We start from the raw sequence: 21,471 nt of genomic DNA on the forward strand, positions 1-21,471 counted from the left end.
ATCAGTAATTTGACATAATTAGAATAAATATTGATTTGTTTAATTAATATAATAATTTATGCCAAATAAATTCAAGAAATATGTCAAAATATATGCTTCTTGTAGGAGCACGGTTCTTCGATTTCTTTGTTATTTCTCCTAGATATCGCCATTCCCTCTTCTTACTTGTGAAATTTGATTTTCATTTAGTAACTTTCATTTTAGTCATGTATTGGTCCTTTGCAAATGAATCATTGAATGATCCTCTGAATGATATGCACAGACAATCTAATAAGGGTGGTCACTAAATCCTGCTCACTACGATAAATCATTAGAAACAAAATAACAAGTTTTGTTATCATCAAAATCAATCTTGTGAACATGAAATGTTCCAACACTTTCACCCTCAAGATTCCTAATTTCCATTATTTTAAATTCTCATGTTATTATATCATGCATACATGAACTCTCGATAATGTGAACGCTTTCCAATCTTGTAGAATATTTTATAAGAATTTTGTACATATTAGTAGTCACTACTACTAGTACTATAATTAATTAGTAAATTCAAAATTCACTAAATAAATAATTGTGAACTCGTTATAATCCCGATTGACGATTTGACAGCACCGATGTGTCAATGATAAAATCTTGTTTATATAATAAAAATTGAAAATTTCGAATACCAAAATTGTGTGGCTGCCATGGCCCAAAAAAAATCACAATTTATTTTTAAAAAATCTCAATTTATTTTTTTAAAAAAAATTAGAAAAGTTTTATTTACCCATAATTTGACCCATGCATATTGTATTTTTCAATGTCAATTTAATTTGTGAACCTATACTAACAGCTTCTTTTCGACGAATTTCAACACCGATTTCCCCAGACGAGAAGCGATTATTCGTGATTGTCAAGAAAAGTCCCCAAAAAATTCATAACACAGGCTCGGCTTTTAGAGGCGAGCTTACTGCCTTCTTATATGGTTTAAATTTTAGCAAACGTTTATGGATCTTCTCCTACTCAAGGGAGGCCAATCTGGGACTGAATCCAATGAGGCTTTTTTGGGTGAATGAGTAGTCGAATAAATTCTGAGAGAGTCATTCTAATTTTATTATTATGTCAATAAAAAATAAAAACCTAAATTAATCAAAATAAAAATTCTATCTCAAACTCAACTCAAATATAAAATTTTATCTTAAACTCCCGTCTCAAACTCAAAGACAGAAAACTCCACTCCAAAACTTGACCCCAAATACTAGACCAAAAAAACTCTACCCCATAATTCCACCATAAAACTCGACCCAACGACGAAAACTCAACCTAAATATGAATTTTTTTATTATTTTAATGTAAAAAAACTCGATTCAAAAATTTCCTGTGTTTCAAGGTTGACCAATTCTGTAAGAAAAAAAGGTGAGTTTTGTTTTGTTTTGTTTTGTTTTGTTTGTTTCCAATCCAAAAGATTGCCTTTTGGGAAAATTAGGATTTTGGTTCTGTTGGATTTTGGTAACTTTGATTTTCAGTTAGTAACTCGGATTTTAGCCCTTTACTGGTACTGTACTTTTATTTTGTTTCTTGACTAGCAATGAAATCAAAGAAGCGCTCAGCGAGGGATAGCAAAATGGTTGGTGATTATTTTGTTCATAAACATAATTTTATATTTGCGTAAAGAAAGTAATTTTATTTTGTTTCTTGACTATCGATTTCAGGATAGAGCGATGAAAACAAAGAAGCGCTCGGCGAGGGATAGCAAAATGGTTGGTGATTATTTTGTTCATATACAAATTTTATATTTGTGTAAAGAAGTAATTTTATTTTGTTTCTTGACTATCGATCGATTTCAGGATAGAGCAATGAAAACAAAGAAGTGCTCCGCGAGGGATGTAATTAGTTATCTTCCATGTGATGTTATGGAAAATATTCTTAAGCGCTTAATATTGCGGGATGCTGTGAGGACAAGTATACTATCAAGAGAGTGGAGATATAAATGGGCTACTCTACCAGCTCTTGTTTTATTATTCTCTTCGCAGCTAAAATTATCTGATAACCAAGATTTTAATGCCGTAATTAATCAAATACTAATGATTCACCAAGGACCAGTGAAGGAGTTTGAGGTGAGATATTTGGATTTAGAAAGTTCTCGTTATCTACCCCAATGGTTCGATCTTTTGTCAAAATATCATCTTCAAAGACTCTTCCTTCATTGGTGGTTAGGACCGAAAGGTTATGGTCGGCTTCCTTCTAATTTTTTTTCTTTCTCTCAATTGAGGTATTTGTATCTTTCAAAATGTGTGCTCAGGCCTCCGTCATCATTCAAAGGGCTTAGTAGTCTTGTCTCCCTTGAATTCGAGAATGTTAAAATCAAAACTCATAAGCTCAGTAGCTTAATTTCCAAGTCTCCTTTCCTCGAGCGTGTGGTGATAAGAAACCTTTGCGACAAATTCAAAACCCTTCGGATATGTGCCTCTAAACTTAAAAAATTTCTCTTTCTTGGCATTGCCTCTTCCATTTATTTTGTAAATGTTCCCCTCCTTGAGGAAGTCCATATTGTATTCAGCGGCAGATCTGATGAAGTACTTCCATATAAAGTGAAACAGGATAATTTTATGAAATCCCTTGCACAATTATCATCCATCACAAAACTGGTGCTTAATGGTTTTCTCAAGGTAAACGTTCCATTTGATCAGTTTTTTTATATGTTCATTTAATGGATCCATTTCTTTCTATATATCTAATCTGAATGAATAGATGGGTTCCTTTGCATCCATTCATTGAATTGTCTTCTTTTACTAGCATTCATCATAATTTAAATGCTACCAAGATTTTTTCTATTTCCGAAGCTGTGCATTTAAAAGTATATATACTTGTATTTTTTTACTTGAGTATTGATATTTATTAATTTATAACAACAAAAGCTTGTTTAAGTATTATCATTGAAACATGGTTTTTGATTACTGAAAAAACCAGGACTTGTCAGTTTCTCTTTTATTCACGACTTTTTTATTTACATGTTGGATTGGGTACACTCTGATTATTTTGAACTTCGTATCTATCACTTCCTTGTTGGATTCCAGTCGGCGGTGGCATTAGAACGGAGTATGGCAGAATCTTACCTTTGACATGAATCATTTGAAGATCCTTGGATTGGAAATATCTTCTTATGAACTTGCTGAAGTCAGCTGCGCTATCTGCTTGATTAGAAGCGCCCCTAATTTGGAATCTCTCAATTTTATAGTAAGTGATGTAATTTTGGTCGTGGATTTTATTGGATATTCTTTTCTAGTTTCCATCTATTATTTATCTCTCGTCGTTTAGATTTCAGCCCATGACCAGCAAATATCGACTACCACGCTATTTTTGGTGCGCCAACATGAGCATATCATTTCTTTCAATGGCCTCAAAAAAGTATTGATTTGGTGGCTAGGTTGCAAAGAACCTGATATCGAATTGGTTCAGCTTATTTTTTCTTTTTCCCCAGCACTGGAAAAATTCATTATTCCTCTTAGTTATGAAGGATCCTGTTTATTAGATTACTTAGTTTCAATGCCCAAAGCATCACCAAAAGTCGAAATCGTTTTAGATTATATGGATACAGAGTCAAAAGTTTTCGATTTCATGTCTTCTGTTTGAAAAGGACTCATTTTCTGGTTTGTGACTAGACCGTGAAATTGGGGAATTTAGAATCATTTTTTAGAGATTTGCATTGATTTTTAACATAATAAAACAAGTCTGGTGGTGCTATTATGTAAGGAGATGTTCTTGCTTCAGCATTGTTCTTGTCCATGCTCTTAACATTCATTCACTTCTTGTTTTTATTATAATTCGAGAGTATCTAGTTTTTTATGAAAATATAGATATATAAATTAAAGTGTTTAAAATTTTTGTTTTACATAAATTTTATTTTATTTACGAACTATAATTCTATAAAAATATCTATGTTTTTAACATATATATGTTTAATTTTCATATTAATAGAAAAGTAAAACAACGATTAAACTTAAAAATATCAAATTTCTAACTAAACTATTTCTCCTCCTAATTGGGCTATATCAATTTTTTTTAAATAAACTGATTTGTATTGTAATTAATCCCATAACAGAATATTACAAGTAATATTTGATTATGGTTATCGATATTTTGATTCGTTTTTAAGTTTTCTTTTAAACGAATTTTTTTTTGGAAAAAAAATTCTTAATACTAAAAATATCAATTTCTTATTGAAGTATTAAAATATTGTCAAACTTCAACTTTTATATCATCACTTTTCATTTTATGCACAATGACTTCAGTTAAATTATGTTGCCCATATTTTTAATCTTTAACGAATAAATTTGATTAGAAAAATAAAAATATTTGTGTTTATTTTATTAAAAATTACTTAATATTTTGTAATATTGAAATTATTTTTCCTAGTCCACTCATCAAAGTAGTTTAGTTAAAACTTTTCGGTCCATGTTTTATATTTTTATACATGTATTATAAGAAACGTCGTTTAAATGCGATTAAGGGTGAAAAGTGAACAAAAAGCTTCGATGTGGGCAAAAGCTTGCGATCAATTTTTTGGTTGACCATATTAAGAGTGAAAAAACGTAATTTTAAAAAAAATAAAATTTTAATGTTAATTAATTTATTTTTTAATAACTTTTAACTTTAAAGTAATAAATAATATAATTTTTTTAAACAGAAAAACCCACCCTTAAAGACATCTAAATTAAATTTGTCCGTACAATTCATTTCTTTGCAACTAAGAGATGAAACTTCACCGAATACAAAAGTTTTAATCCATAAAATTTGTGATTTTGAGACTTACATTTTTTATAACTTGAAAATGCATGCATTTATTCTTAAAATTTGTAAGTATAAATGTTATTTAATCTATTAATCAACTTAATACAATTAAAATTATACCAAAAATTTAAAACAATTTTTCACATTTAATCTTGTTCAAAACAATCTTAAACTTGTGAAGGTCGAAACTTGATCGTGATGCATTGCCATGTTTCTTGTTTTTTAATCCATAAATTCTTGTTCAAAACCCGCTTAAAAACACAAATATTATTACTGGGTTATAGTTTGTAAAACAAATAAACTTTATTTAAAGCAAAGATTTATAATTTAATAATTTTAATTATATCTGTATATTTATGAGATCTGGTTATTATAATTACAATTAATTATCAAGCAATATTGATTTATTTAAATCTAGAACGGAAAAAAATGGTTTAGAATACTTTAAAATTAACTTCAGGGCTTGAAAAAATTTCGGCATGACCTTCCAGTAAATAAGACAGACCAAAAAAATTAAAATACTTGTAAAAGAAAAATAAATCAAAGATGACGTTGCGATATTCATAAACAATCATACACAAATACCTACCAAGCACAAAACAACAATTCATGGGCAGCAATTCAAATATAGCCCGCAAGGCTCACAATAAACCATAGTGCCCAACATCAACCATAATAGCCCCCAAGTATAAAATACTGATGTTAGAATTCTGGTATGAAACTGTAAAACAAAAATAACGATAATCATAAATCATACATAAACATATAATAAAATGAAATATGCAATGCATCAACATAGCGCAATAACAACAGGATAATAGGAGCCAATAAATAGTATGATAACGAGAGTAATGCTCGAGTAACAACATACATGGGAGCTAATACTAATTGTAGAACCGATCACTTGTCGTTTTACTAAAAGCAATAGATGGTAGCAATTGTGCAACTTAAATATTTAAATCGCACAATAACTCAAGCATCACGTTTCGATTTCACTTTCTAACAAGAAAAATTACTGCATCCAACAATCCTTACCTGTTAGATCATTTTTTTTCTTTATGATAACAAACAATGGATTAATGTACAAGATCAAGCTACTGTTGTATGTATTACATACACAAGACCGCTCAGTAGAAGATTCAAAAGAAGCTACTCAACCGATCTCAGCGTATAGAGCCATTCAACCATTCAAGTCTTAGCACAAGATTTCTGAGTATATGAAATCTATTCGACCACTCAAGATGATCACTTCAGGCAGATCATAACTGTTTCTTTCCGCTTTAAGAAAATTTCAAACTGAGCATTAATGGAATAGTACATAAAGTGAAGAAAGAGCAAAGACAACTTTATTTTTGCATTTAAGAAGCTACAATTGAATGTTGAAAAAGCATTACAAAAGTACTATAAATAGAGGATTCCAAGAAGAAAAAATAAAATAAAATAAAAACTCTACGCATTCGAAGAAAATTTCTTGAGCTTGCATTCTCTCTTAAGTTTTTGAGCACTCTACCTTTCTTCATCTACTACTGCTCAACCGCCTACACTAAAAAGACTATATCAGATCATCAAGGATCTCTTTGGATTTCAAGACAACTATTCAGCATTTTATATTGAATTGTTGAAGAAGTTTCCTAAATTAGATCTTTCAAAAGTTGGAAAACGTCATGCAGGGTGATTGACGTTGACGTTGGACCATCGACGAACAAAAATGAGTTACAAAACAGAGCCCAGAAACGTAGAACACTTTCCAGAAGAGCTATTTGTATTGAGAGAGGTTTTTTGGTGAGTTGGATGAAGTAGTGAAAACCTTGGGTTTTCCACACAGCCCAAAATAGGGTTCTAACCTATCAACCCAAGTAACCCGTTCCGTGGCAAAACAAGGCCACGTCTTAAATTTGGCAGCCTTGGAGGGTTGTCGTAGGGAACTAGACAAAAACTATGATGAATCATATATAGAGGCAAGGGGAAATATATTTTTAGTAAATGGTTTGGGGAAAGGAACTGTTGATCTCGGTTTTCTCGTGTCCAAAACGCAGTGGAAGTTTTAAAAATTTTAGATCTTGACATTTAAGATGTATTGTTTGGACACTCGTATGGTTTTAATAAAATAAACATACATAGGATGTTTAGTTTTTATCTTTAGTGAATTAATTCACTTGGCTCCAACTACTCTGGTATTAGCGGACGTAGCTCTTGTTGTAAATCCCTACGAACGTTCTTCGATCTCCTAATCCGGTCCATGACTGTAATATTTGTTCATCTTCTAAGTTGTACTAGAAATTGTAGAAGATATTTGCGTAGAGATGGTACACGAAGAAGAAATCGATTCAAGCCGAATTTTTCTTGCATAAAAAAAATAGATTTCGAGAGCATCTTTTGGAATTTGGGAAGAGCCGAAAGTATTCTTCTTGCCCAAGGAATGAATTAACGAGAGCAGCACCTCTTTTTCTTTTTAAAAAACTCTCGGATGCCATTCACGTAAATAAGGATCAAATCCTTATTATTATTTCTAATCATTACTTTACTTAATTAATCAAATTAATTAAGTTATTTTATGATTCCAAAAATATTTGCATGCCTTTTCAATTGTCATTCAAAAGCTTCGGTCCATTTCTACTACATTAACCAAAATAATAATATATTTTATTATTTTAATTAATTGTAGTTTCCTTAATTAATCACATTAATTAAGTTAATGGATTTCAACATATATTTGATTCTCGAAAATAGCACACCACTAATCATGCAATATTATTTTGCTTTGTATGCAAGTTTTATAAAATTATGGTATCATGAATATTTTCATATTACATAAATCAATACCATATTTTATAAAAATTTAATGGGTTATATTTTAACTCAATTATAATATAATTAATTATTAAAGCTCATTTGAACTTTAATAAATTTGCATGGTGGGCTTATACTCTTACAACCCCATAATCCATGCTCTCATTACATTAATCTCATCATAATCCCGATCGACGATACAATATCATCGATGTGACAAATTCAACTTATTTGTTATTATGATGCACACTTTAATATCGAGATCACCAATGTCTAAATAAAGCATGTGTACTCCTTTTGACTGTCTTAACAGCCATGCTCTCAAAATTTCTATAAGCTTTTATAAACTTTATTTATAGGCTTCTCGATTGATCAAATCAAACTTATTTCTTATAAATTCAACTCATTGAATTTTTATCTCAATGTTTTCCATAAATTCAACTCTTTGAATTTATTATCTCAACGATAACAAGTAAATCAGTGCTTGTGTGACCCTCAATGGTTCAGGGATACTGCTAGTCGTGAGTTCACAACTCTTTGTTATTCAGGACATAATCCTTTATTCAAGCTTACCCTAATTTGCCCAATTCCATGCACCAACATTTGATCATGAGAATGTCAGAAACTATTTTCTGATTAAATCCATCGAATCATGGTAAGAGCGTCTAGTAGCATCGCCCCATGATCCCCTAGGTATCACTGATAGTGCCTGCAATAACCAGTCGATTATTATTAGCGAACAGTACGGTCCCTTCATCTCATATATCCCGATCGAATCTGCAACCATTGGTTCATCGAGGGTTGCATATTAATTCGATGACTATGTGATAAACATAAATAGTGGCATCGCATGTACAATTGGAGAACTCCTTCTCCAATGTACATCTCATTACTCTGGCCAGAGATTCCATGCACTATTATTTCATCAGATCATATAGGATATCCACACCCGTAGGTGAGCGGTGAATCCCCTACTACAATGCACTAGCTTCTATATGTGTCGCAACTGTACCCAACCTCGCCACCTGATGACTCTCCTGGAGCCTGTAAATGAGTCAAAGCACAGCCCTAGCATATAGAGCCTCAGTGTTGTCCCGGGTCGTAAGGACTAATGGTGTACAATCATAACCACGGACTTATCCTCTCGATGAATGATAACCACTTGGAAAGTCCGAGGGAGGGTTGTTCAGTATAATCATCATATGACTACCCATCTGCATGTTTGGGCATCTCTATGCCCTTACCAAGAAACGCAGTACACAATATCACAGATGCTAGTCTCGAGCTCAAGCGGTCTTTATCCTTATTTTAGGCAGCTGAATCGGCTAGGAACGAATTTAGAATATGCAGTGTTTACAAATGAGTTTCAACATCGAATTACGATTCATTTGTATTAAAGCATAATCAAGGACTTTATCGATGCTGATAGCATGGGTATACAGATAAAGTAAAACGAAACCATTTAAAAGTAAATTGTATTAAAGTAAAGATTGTTTATTACACTTGAGTCAATAAATTCCCCAGCCAACAGTTGGCTTACAGGGCATCTACTCTAACAATCTCCCACTTGCCCTAGAGCCAACTACCCATAACTTTAATCCCATTGCTTCGCGATGCTTTTCAAACAATGGTCCTCGCAAGGGCTATGTAAGTGGATCAGCACTATTATCTGCAGAGGGGACTATTTCGACTGATATATCTCCTCTTCCCACAATCTCTCGTATGATGTGGAACTTTCTCAGTACATGTTTGGATCGCTGATGAGACCTTGTTTCCTTTGCTTGCGCAAAGGCACCAGTGTTGTCGCAGTACACCGGGACTGGATCAACTCCACTAGGAATAACCCCCAACTCTTGGACAAAACTCCTCATCCAAACTGCCTCTTTTGCTGCAGCAGATGCAGCAATGTATTCAACTTCAGTGGTGAAATCCGCAATGGTGTCTTGCTTGGATACAAAATCAGAGGTCGATTTCGAATCATATACGTCACATTGGAAGCTAGAATCAGCGTAGCCTTCCAATTTTATTTCTCCACCCCATAGACCATGAACAAGTTATTAGTCCTTCTTAAGTACTTAAGAATATCTTTCACATTAGTCCTTCTTAAGTACTTAAGAATATCTTTCACGACCTTCCAATGCACTGGAGCAGGGTTTGCCTGATATCTGGTTGTAATACTCAGAGCACAAGCAACATCAGGACGTGTCGATATCATACCATACATTATACTACCAATGGCTGACGCATATAGAATACGTGTCATCATCTCTATCTCTCCATCAGTCTTGGGGCACATTGCATTAGATAGAGTAACACCATGACACATTGTTAAGTATCATCTCTTGGACTTTTTCATAGAGAATCTCTTTCAAATGGTATCGATATAAGTCACTTGGGTGAACCTCAACATCCTCTTTGATCTATCTCTATAGATTTGTATTCTCAATACATAGGATGCTTCACCTATGTCTTTCATGGAGAATTTACTTGCTAACCATACTTTAGTTGATTAAAGTAATCCTACATCATTCCTAATGAGCAGGATGTCATCAACATAAAGTACTAGGAATGTCACTACACTCCCACTAACTTTCTTGTACACGCATGGTTTCTTAGGATTCTTAGCAAAACCAAACTCTTTGATAGTGGTATCAAATCTGAGGTTCCAACTCCTTGACACCTGCTTGAGACCATTTGAAGGAATAAGTATCAGATATTGCTTCTTTGAAGTTCATTCGATCACATCCACCACAAGGCTCATCATGGCCTTGTTCATGAAGAAGCGTATATCTTGAAGGTGGTCTGACAACCCTATCAGACCTTCTAGGAGCGTGTACTTTAACTACTGGTTGTTGGGGATTAGGTTCAACTTCTATAGTTGAGGGAGTATCTTGAATTTCTTCAAGTTCTATCATCTTGCCTTTTTCTATCTAATAGAAATTCATTTTCCAAAAAGGTGGTATTTCTTGAAACAAACACTTTTGCTTCATTGGGATGATAGAAATAATATCAAACAGAATTCTTTGGATATCCTACAAAGTAGCACAAAATGGATCTATTGTCCAATTTGTCTCACACTGTCTGCTTCACGTAAGCAGGACATCCCCATATTCTCATGTAAGAATATTTGGGAGTTTTTCTCATACATATCTTATATGGTGTTTTATCCACTGCTTTTGTATGGACATTATTCAACAATGTTGCCGCACTTTCAAGCGCAAAGCCCCAAAATGATGTAGGCAATTCAGTGAATCACATCATGGATCGAACCATGTCCAACAAGGTTCGATTACGACGTTCAGAAACACAATTCAATTGTGGTGTTGCTGGTGGATTCCACTGTGAGAGAATCTCATTCTCTTTTAGATAACCCAACATTCAGCACTTGAGTATTCTCCACCTCGATCAGATCGAAGTGTTTTAATACTTCTTTTCAGCTGATTTTCTACTTCAGATCTGAATTCTTTGAACTTTTCAAATGCTTCAGATTTGTGTTTTATCAAATAAACACACCCATACCTCGAATGGTCATCAGTAAAGGTAACGAAGTAGGATTTCCCATATTTTGTGCTAACACTTAGCGGGCCACAAACTTCTGTGTGTATCAAATCCAGTAGACCATGCGCACGTTCCACGTTTCTATCGAATGGAGTCTTTGTCATTTTTCCTTTTAGACAGGATTTACAAGTAGGTAGAGAATTTATGTATGACAAGTCAAACATGCCTTCTCCCACTAGTTTGTGCATCCTTCTTTGAGAAATGTGACATAGTTTAGTGTGCCATATTTGTATGGGATTTGGATCATCTAACTTTCTTTTATTTGTTGTTGAAATCATGTTTACTTGGACATATACTTATCATTTCCAGAATATTTCTGGCACATATAATTTCTTATGTCCGGACTTCTTGCAGTGAAATAAATATGTTCTAACTTATAGGGCTTTGTAGGCCTTTTAAGTGTCCTTCAGAGTTTGCCTCTTATTGGGTTTGTTTTTCTTGTGAGGGGCAGAACATTTCTTTCCCTTACCTTGTGGGCCAATTTTTGTCTGACGAGATGCCCATTAGAAAAACAACAATTACTTGTTTTATGGTGATCTCATAAGTCATAAGCATGTTGACTAGCTCTTCAAGGCTATCATCTATCTTATTAAAATTGAAATTCACCATAACCCCGTCAAATGAGGAAGAGAAAGACAACAAATTGATGTTATCCAGTAACTCGTTAGGAATCACATATTTCAGACCTGCCACATTCTCAATAATCCCAGTCATACATACACCACACTCATGGGCCAAAGAACCATCTTGCATACGTGTAGTAATGAGCTCCTTGAAAGTAATGTGCATCATTGTAGGAGTTTCATGCACCATGCAAATCTTGCACGTGCATTCGAATGTCAGCAGCATTCAACACTTCCTCAAACTGTCCCTATAATTCATTTGACAAATAAGCGAGCATGTTACACTTTAGCTTGTATACTATGGTCCTACCATCTTGCATGCTTTGTCAGTTCAGCACGACTGACATTAGTGTGTATGTCATTTTCTCCGAATTCAGAACAATTTTCCCAACTAGCCTTGAAAATTAGATTCAGTTAGCTTGTTAATAAAAAAATTGGATTATGTGACGAAATCGAAAATATACTGATTTGGAAACAGAATAATAGTTGCTGATTATTTTAAAATAATTTAAAGATATAAAATATGGATTTTATTTTATAAATCTCCCTCCCACTATTTTGACATTTCCACCACCCTTTGATGAAAAAGGAAAATCGTATTTCCTTAGTGGGCACGTAGAGTCCAATTAGCCAATAATAATCCCGAATAATATAAACCAATTATAATTTCTAAAATGTAGAATTCAATTGCATCACTATGCAACCTCCGCGTGTTTTGCCTCACGTTTAATAAAGATCCAATAATATGACGCCGTTTATTTTCGCGTGTCAAACCGACCCATCAATATTGAATTGTAGTAGACGGTCGCCATGATTTTCCCCAATAATATGAGCCGAATTCATGGGAGTTCCACTCAATTCACATCATATGTCCAGTGGAAGTCACAACTTTCCGGTGTCCAGGCCTCCCCAATAATATAAGCCAGACACTATCCGCGGGTGGAGATCAACATGCAACCACGATTGATGGAAGGAATGGAAAAATTAAACTCTTTTAATTTTTACTTTTACGGTTTAATATGAATTTTGAATCATATTCAAAATGAGGGATTTTAATTTTAAAATTGTCTTATCATTTTAATTTTTAAAATCGTGTGCCACGAGTTTGTATGTTTGCCGGATCCATGCAACTATATTATCTAATAATATACATACATGTATACTACAATATATCGCATATATATCATAATATGACATTCAACAATAAACAAGGATGATCGATCGCCAACACTATTAGATCCATTTGAGCCAAACATGGATCCAGGTCCAAAACCTAGGTGAATGCAGGGATGCAAATACAACTATTACAAGAGCTTCCAATATTTTACATGTCTTCATCTCGTTCATCGGACCCACCATCTTCCAGTCTTGATCTCCCACTATTTCTAATAATTACATTTAAATAGCCATGACACAAAAGGTATACATCTCATGGGGGTGGGAACGAACCATAAACCAGGCCCACTTAAATAATATCAAAGATTAACAAAACGAATAAAACAGTAAAATATCCTAACATACACCTAATACATTGGTCAAGGCTCTCGATCATCCTTCATGCATTTAATATCAAATATTAACATCAATTTAATTAAACAATTTAATTAATTGATAAATCATATATCTAATAATTTTATCACTAACCACCACAATTATTAAAAATTTAATAAATTAAATAAACACCTTTATTTTATTTCCAATTAAATCAATAATAATTGATTTCTTGTCAAACTCATTTTTACCATAAATAATTAAAATCATATAATAATTATTTATTTTACAAGAAAATTATTCGTTTTTAAAAAATTAATTTTTCAAAAATAAATTGAACTCATTTTCATAAAATTTCAATTTAATCCAAAGTTTTGAAAAATCAGAAAATCGCACCCTAGGCCCAAAAAGTTCAAGCCCATTATCCAGAACAGTTCCCGAAACACTCCCGGGCAGCCGCCCGCGCTGTCCATGCACTGCCCGAACATTTCGGGCACAGCAACGCGCCCGCGGCGCGCAGGCTGCGCAGCTCCTGTACACGCATCGCGCGTCCGCGCAGCCCCTGCACGCGCGCTGCTCGGACGCTCCGCGCATCTCCTGCGCGCGCGCGGTCTTCCCAAAACAGTTCCGGGCAGATCCGAAATTAAATTTTTTTTCTGGAAAAATAAATTTTTAAGTTGCATCAATTTTCTGAAAAATTTTCTTGTGTGGTTAGAAATAAATTATTCAATATGATTTAAAACCATACGATTTAGAGAACCTGACTCTGATACCACTGTTTTATAAAATTTTAGCTCTTGACATTCAAGATGTATTGTTTGGACACTCGTATGGTTTTAATAAATAAACATACATAGGATGTTTAGTTTTTACATTTATTGAATTAATTCACTTAGCTCCAACTACTCCGGTATTAACGGACTTAGCTCTTGTTGTAAATATCTATGAACATTCTTCGACTTTAATTAATTATTAAAGCCCATTTGAACTTTAATAAATTGGCATGGTGGGCTAATACTCTTACAACCCCATGATCCATGCTCCCATTACATTAATCTCATCATAATCACGATCGACGATCCAGTATCATCGATGTGACAAATTCAACTTATTTGTTATTATGATCCACACTTTAATATCGAGATCACCAATGTCTAAATATAGCATGTGTACTCTTTTTGACTGTCTTAACAGTCATGCTCTCAAAATTTCTATAAGCTTTTATAAACTTTATTTATAAACTTATCGATTGATCATATCAAACTTATTTATTATAAATTCAACTCATTGAATTTTTATCTCAACGTTTTCTATAAATTCAACTCCTTGAATTTATTATCTCAACGGGAACAAGTAAACCAGTGCTTGTGTGACCCTCAATGGTTCAGAGATACAGCTAGCCTTGGGTTCACAACTCTTTGTGATTCAAGACATAATCCTTTATTCAAGCTTACCCTAATTTGCCCCATTCCAAGCACCAACATTTGATCATGAGAATTTCAGAAACTATTTTCTGATTAAACCCATCGAATCATGGTAAGAGCGTCTAGTAGCATCGCCCCATGATCCCCTAGGTATCACTGATAGTGCATGCAATAACCAGTCGATTATGATTAGCGTACAGTACGGTCCCTTCATCTCATATATCCCGATCGAATCTGCAACCATTGGCTCATCGAGGGTTGCATATTAATTCGATGACTATGTGATAAACATAAATAGTGGCATCGCATGTACAATTGGAAAACTCCTTCTCCAATGTACATCTCATTACTCTGGCCAGATATTCCACGCACTATTATTTCATTAGATCATATAGGATATCCACACCCGTAGGTGAGTGGTGAATCCACGACTACAATGCACTGGCTCCTATATGTGTCGCAACTGTACCCAACCTCGCCACCTGATGGCTCTCCTGGAGCCGGTAAACGAGTCAAAGCACAGCTCTAGCATATAGAGCCTCAGTTTTGTCCCGGGTCGTAAGGACTAATGGTGTACAATCATAAACACAGATTTATCCTCTCGATGAATGATAACCACTTGGAAAGTCCGAGGGAGGGTTGTTCAGTATAATCATCATATCATTACCCATCTTCACGTTTGGACATCTCTATACCCTTACCAAGAAACGCAGTACACAACATCACAGATGCTAGTCTTGAGCTCAAGCGGCCTTTATCCTTATTTTAGGCGGCTGAATCGACTAAGAACGAATTTAGAATATGCAGTGTTTACAAATGAGTTTTAACATCGAATTATGATTCATTTGTATTAAAGCATAATCAAGGACTTTATCGATGCTGATAGCATGTGTATACAGATAAAGTAAAACGAAACCATTAAATTGTATTAAAATAAAGATTGTTTATTACACTTGAGTCAATAAATTTCCCAGCCAACAGTTGACTTACAGGGCATCTACTCTAACAGGAACCTCTACATAAAGGGGGTGAACCACCGTAGCCAACGCTTTGTTGAACTCAAGCTTGTAAGGGGATACATTGAGAGCCTAAACAGAAAACAAAATACTCAAACAAACCATACTCCAAAAAAGAATTTTGAGAATAAAAGTGAGAGCATACTACATTAAACTGATCACTTCTATGTTTTTGAAGCGAGAGGAGAGCTGCTCTAAGAGACGAAAGCCATGGGTAAAGAGACTAACAAGCTGCACAGGAAAATAGGAAAATGGAGGTAATGAGAAAATTGTTCCGTCCTTTTTGTTTTCTTTTGTAGGGTTTCTCTGAGAACTTTGGCAACAAGGGGAACAAAGATGAATAAACAATACCTGAAAGAGTACAAGAGAAACATTGGGAAAGCCTTAACTAGTCGGCACAATGCATAAATGAGAGAAGCCAATAAAGATGATGGGTGAAAAAGAAATAGCATGCAAAAAGAAGAATTCAATGATGATGAAGATTTGATGGATTGGTGATAACCAAATCTAGTTAAATTTGAAATTTCAATGTTATCTACTGCGGTTTCTAATATGTAAAGATCCAATGTACCGGAGAATATATAGGCTCATATCACTAAATAGAAGCCCAAGACAAGGTGAATCACACAATCTAGGCTTGTTGGCCCTTTAGGCCAACATCCTGCGAGGGGCATAGGTTTAGGCCTAAAATAAAAGCTTGTTTCGAAAGCCTGAGGAGAGAAGACGAGAAAGCACAAATAGTAAGCCTTGAGGATTATTGATGAGTGTTACAGAAACCCAAAAATTGAATGGAAAAAGCCCAAAAAAATAAGGCTCGTTGTGAGTAATTCACGCATACAAAATATTACTATGTCAAAAATAGAACGTGAAGAGTGGAGAAAGTGGCTCACACATGTTTCTAAAAGATGGAAGTAGTAGAAAGAAAAATCAGAAGATAAATGAATGAGAAGGGAGAAAATAACAATCATCAAAACAACTCAAATTTCTCTCATATTTAAAGCAAATTTCTGTATATTTCAAGATGTCAAATTTTCTTCTAGCAGGTTCATAATTTTCAATACATATTTCCAGCTTTATTTTCGTAGTTTCTAGGCATTTCCAACAACTTATTTTCGCATCTTCATTGTATTTTATTCACATTTGTTTCTTAATGACGAAGTTAAATTTGATTGACATTATTAAATGTCTTGGTTTCTAATTAGAATTTTTGTAGTTAATTTCTCGATTTTCAATGCTTAACTGGAATACTATGACTAACAGTTGAATCGGGACTCCCAATTGCTTGATTTAGGAGTTAGATTTTCAATTTTTATTGATTTTAACGAATCACGTCTCTGGCACGCCCGCAACACCCACTCGCCAAATTTAATTTGCAAACAGTGAATCTGGAAAATGATGACGCGACACCAAAAAATGACGATATGAATTAGGACACTAGCGACATGTCCGATGTCATGTTGGTACTTTGGTTAAAAAACATTGGAAATGAGAAAAAGTGCAAATTTAGTTAATTAATTAAAATCACAAAATGATTATGATACCCCGGTAAGGGTCCATGTCATCCTTGGACTCGGGCCGGTGAAGAAGAGGCCATGATAAGGTTAGTCTAGGTCTGATCTCGGGAACTAGAGGAAAACCAATCTCAAGTTGGTGAGTGTAAGGCTCGGTAAGCCTGTAATGTTCACCATATTATTTGGAAATCACACAAGCTCGAGTTCATGTTCTTAACCGGGTATTATATTGTATTGCCCAAATTCAGTACACGTAAAACTCATGCATTTATTTAAATTGTTAAATTATTTAATCAAGTTTAAAAATGAGTTTTAGCGGTGCATGAATTATTTAAATGCATTACTTTAAATTATTTATGTTTTGTGATGCACGTTAAAATATATTTCTCGAGTTTCATGTTTCAGGCGATTAGTTGAGGCGGGATCGAGGAGAAGAGACCGGTGACGATTTTGGTGATTTTAGAATGTGGTAACTTATTTTAAGTTAGGATTGGTGCATTTTTAAATAATTCATTTAGTTTTAGCATTTTAAAGGCCAATTTATGTAATTAGTGATTTTAGAATTTTAAATCTTTTAAAGTTACCATTGTGTATTTTATTGCGTTAATTAGAGAATTTTATAAAATTAGTGTGTATTTATTTTAATTAAAGGTTTTTATTTTAAGATAGGGGAAGGTTATCATTTTAATTAGTTGTTAATGATTTTATTAAGCCAAATTATCCCCTAATTTCTAGCAAACACAGGCACACACACTTTTACACACACACACCACACGACAAAACACACACACACAAAAACATAATTCATTCAGATTTTTATATTTTTGAGAGGAGAGAATTAGGGTTCTTCATATAGATGAGCAGCCGCCCCTTCCTCTGAATTTCCAGCAAGGTTTTGTTGAGTTTTCTTCAAAGAAAATCGCTCTACGATCGTCCCGGATCATCTCTCGCATCCTTCCCGTGTCGGTATCGCTGTTTCGGTACTTTTAATTATCAAAAGGCACGTATATTCTGTTTTTTCCTGCTTCGATCTAGTCATATTATGCGTTGTGATGTTTTTGATGCGTAAAATCCATGTATGATGTGCAAGTTTGAGAGGAAGATTTGTTGGATCAGTTTTGAAATAGTTTTAAATATGGAATTTCGTTTTTCACTGTATTTTGAGTTACTGCGATTTTTCGGTCGAGAATTTGAGAAAACTTTTAATATATGAAAAATATAACTTTTTGATACCTTTGATTTGATATAAAAATTCAAATTATTTGGATAAAAATTGAGTGAGTTATGATCGTTTTTGTGGGACTGCTCAAACTGCATTTTTCTAAAAATTATGTTGTTGATGAATTCTTGAAGTGTTTGAGTTGCAGGCTTCGTTGGACATCGATAGGCCATCACTATTGCGTTTTTAGACATGATGTGGGATGTGTTTGGGTACTAATTGAGGTTTCGTTTCTAGTCGGGGATGGCTTGGGAAGTAATAGAAACCTTAGGAAGAATAATGGTGTTGAATCTTGGATTTTGGGTTGTTTTGTTGTTGCATTCTTTATTGGGGTCGTTTGGGTTGTTGGTATGAATGAAAGTCAATACCGTAGCATCCTAGGATGGGTCTCGAGACATCGATTCTTAGTCCATTCAATTGAGTTGGGAGAAATAAGCACAATATAAGAATTTCCGCAGGTTTGATTTTATCCAAGGCTAGTCGGACCCCTACACGGACCCAAGCACGAGGTCCGTGCCTTTGTTTTCTTCGAAGTGTCAATTTGCAGAGCCTACACGGACCCTTACACGGACCTAGGCATGGATTCTGTGTCCTCACTTCTTTTCGAGTATGCTTTTACAGTACCTACACGGACCCGGGGGTGGGCGGGGTCCGTGTATGCCAGGTTTTGGGAAAATTTTATTGTTTGCTTTGGGGTTTCATGTCATTGTGTAGTACGATGATTAAATGAGGTCAAGTCCCGAGTGATTTAGAATGTCATAAGTTATTTATTTGATTCGGTGTTGAGCACGAATACCTACGTCTAAGTTATGCAAATTAAGTATTCGAACTCATGTTAGTATGTTGCAGCACTGGGCCCAAGCGAGATCCAACGAATCCCTCAACGCTAAGTAAGTATGCTCGACGTGCAAAGAAAATATTTTTAAGTTTTTGAGGTATGCTAAATGTCTTGTGACCAAATTATGTATGGGATTGGAAAGCGTTAAAGCATGACCAGGGACCAATCCACCCCGTTAAAGCATAAACGGGTTTAGATCAGGATTGAAAAGCGGTAAAGCATGACCAGGGACCAATCCACCCGTTAAACCATGAACGAGGATCTCATGTATGTGGCAGTGGATCTTCCCTGTCAGCCCAGTACTGTGGTTTAGTCTGATCAGGCGTATTTATGTATGAGTCACTTGCTTTGAAACATATCTCTACGCAAAATAATGAAGTTTATGTATGTTCAAATATGTACAAGTATGCAAGTATGTTAATTAAAAGCTTTATGTTGATGGCACATCTATCTATGCATGTATGTATGTTCAAGTTTTAATTGCAAGTTCAAGTTCCATGTATGTACGCTCTATTTTAAAGTTGCATGTGGTTTTATTATGTATTACTTGTTACTTCAAGTTTATGCATGCTGAGTATTTAGACTCACTAGACTTGATCGATGCATGTAAGGATGAGTTTGAGGAGACGATGGGTGGGGACTAGTGAGCTGGCTTGGACTGAGCGGGAGGCTAAACCCGAGGACCGCCATGTTTTAAGCTTTTTATGAATGTTCAAAATACTCTGATTTATGTTACTGGTTATGAGATTTTAAACAAATACTTTTGGACAATCTTTACTTTGAGATCTTTTGTGCAACTACTTTGGGGATGAACAGTTTGTGTTATTGAATTTCGAAGGTTCACGGTTTATTTATGAATTTTTTTATTTTTCGCAAATTTAAAATTTTTTAAAGTACGGTACGTTACAGTTGGTATCAGATCGGTATTCTTGTAAAGGGTTATGCCTACTGCCAGTTACAAGAAGCTCACGAAGCCACACCTCAAGTCTGTAAGTTTTAAGGTTTTGAATCATTTCATGTAGTAAGCATTAAGTCATGATTTCAACATGTTCATGTTTAAGTTCAAATTACGTGCATCTTATGTTATTGTTATTATATTCATGCATATTGGGTTTACGTGTTGGGTAAATTATTGGAACAGTATGCCTCCTAGACGCTTGATTAACCGAGAAGTAAGAGATGAGGACAGAGAAGCTCAAGTTGAGGGGGGAACGCTCCTCGTCCTCCACCACCAGATATGCAGGCACAAATTCTTGCAGATATGACTCAGTTCTTTGCACAGTTTGTGGGGAACCAAGCTGCAGTGGACATAGGGGCGAGGCCCAGATCAGAGGCAGTGTATGAGAGGTTCAGGAGGATGAACCCAAAGGAATTTTCGGGGACTACTGACCCGATGGTGGCTGAGGGATGGATTAAGTCCATCAAGTTAATCTTTGACTTTATGGAATTGACAGATGCCGACAGGGTCAGGTGTGCCACGTTCCTTCTGACAAGGGACGTCAGGATATGGTGGGAAAGTTCATCAGTGTCAGTGAACTTGCGAACACTGATTTGGGATGGGTTCAAAGAGGTTTTTTACTCTAAGTACTTCACTGAGGAAGTACGATCCAGACTGACTAGGGAGTTCATGACGCTGTGACATGGGGACAGCATTGTTGCCGAGTTTGTGAGAAAGTTCGAGAGGGGGTGTCAGTTTGTGCCCCTAATTGCTAATGATGCCCGGGAAAAGCTGAGGCATTTCATTGATGGATTGCGGCCGGTCTTGCGCCGTGATGTCAGATTTGCTGGTCCTACCACTTACACAGTTGCAGTGTCTAGGGCCTTGATGGCAGAGCAAGACCAGAGAGACATTGAGGTTGATAGGCAGGGCAAGAGGCCCTATCAGGCACCGCAGCAGCAACAACAACGACCTCAGTTTAAGAAGCCTTATCAAGACACATTGAAAGGAAAAGGTCCTATCCCACAGCAGAAGGCTCCACAGAGGCCGGGACAGTACCTGGTGTGCCTGAAGTGCAACCGCCAGCACCCGGGACAGTGTTTGTATGGGTCAGGAAAATGTTTCAAGTGCAGAGCAAGTGACCACATGTTGAAGGAGTGCCCACAATGGAGGCAGCCGACCCAGGGAAGAGTGTTCGCCATGCATGCTCAGGAGGCGAACCCAGACACGAAGTTATTGACTGGTAAACTTATTTAATTAAGCACAGTATTATTTTGTCATGCATGTGTTGAATTTA

The 21,471-nt window shown here is 35.1% G+C and overlaps 1 protein-coding gene across 1 annotated transcript; it reads left to right on the forward strand.

The window, feature by feature from the left end:
- The first annotated feature begins 1,353 nt into the window (after positions 1–1,353).
- LOC142506114 (F-box/FBD/LRR-repeat protein At1g13570-like) lies at positions 1,354–3,649 on the forward strand. Its single transcript, XM_075619262.1, has 6 exons — positions 1,354–1,392; positions 1,563–1,603; positions 1,689–1,736; positions 1,824–2,645; positions 3,054–3,213; positions 3,295–3,649. Exons 2-5 carry the CDS (start codon positions 1,565–1,567, stop codon positions 3,096–3,098), a joined length of 954 nt encoding a protein of 317 aa, XP_075475377.1. The 5' UTR covers positions 1,354–1,392; positions 1,563–1,564; the 3' UTR covers positions 3,099–3,213; positions 3,295–3,649.
- Positions 3,650–21,471: the final 17,822 nt, after the last annotated feature.

Source organism: Primulina tabacum, chromosome 10 (assembly GCF_025594145.1).
Source record: "Primulina tabacum isolate GXHZ01 chromosome 10, ASM2559414v2, whole genome shotgun sequence".
NCBI classification, from domain to species: Eukaryota; Viridiplantae; Streptophyta; class Magnoliopsida; order Lamiales; family Gesneriaceae; genus Primulina; species Primulina tabacum.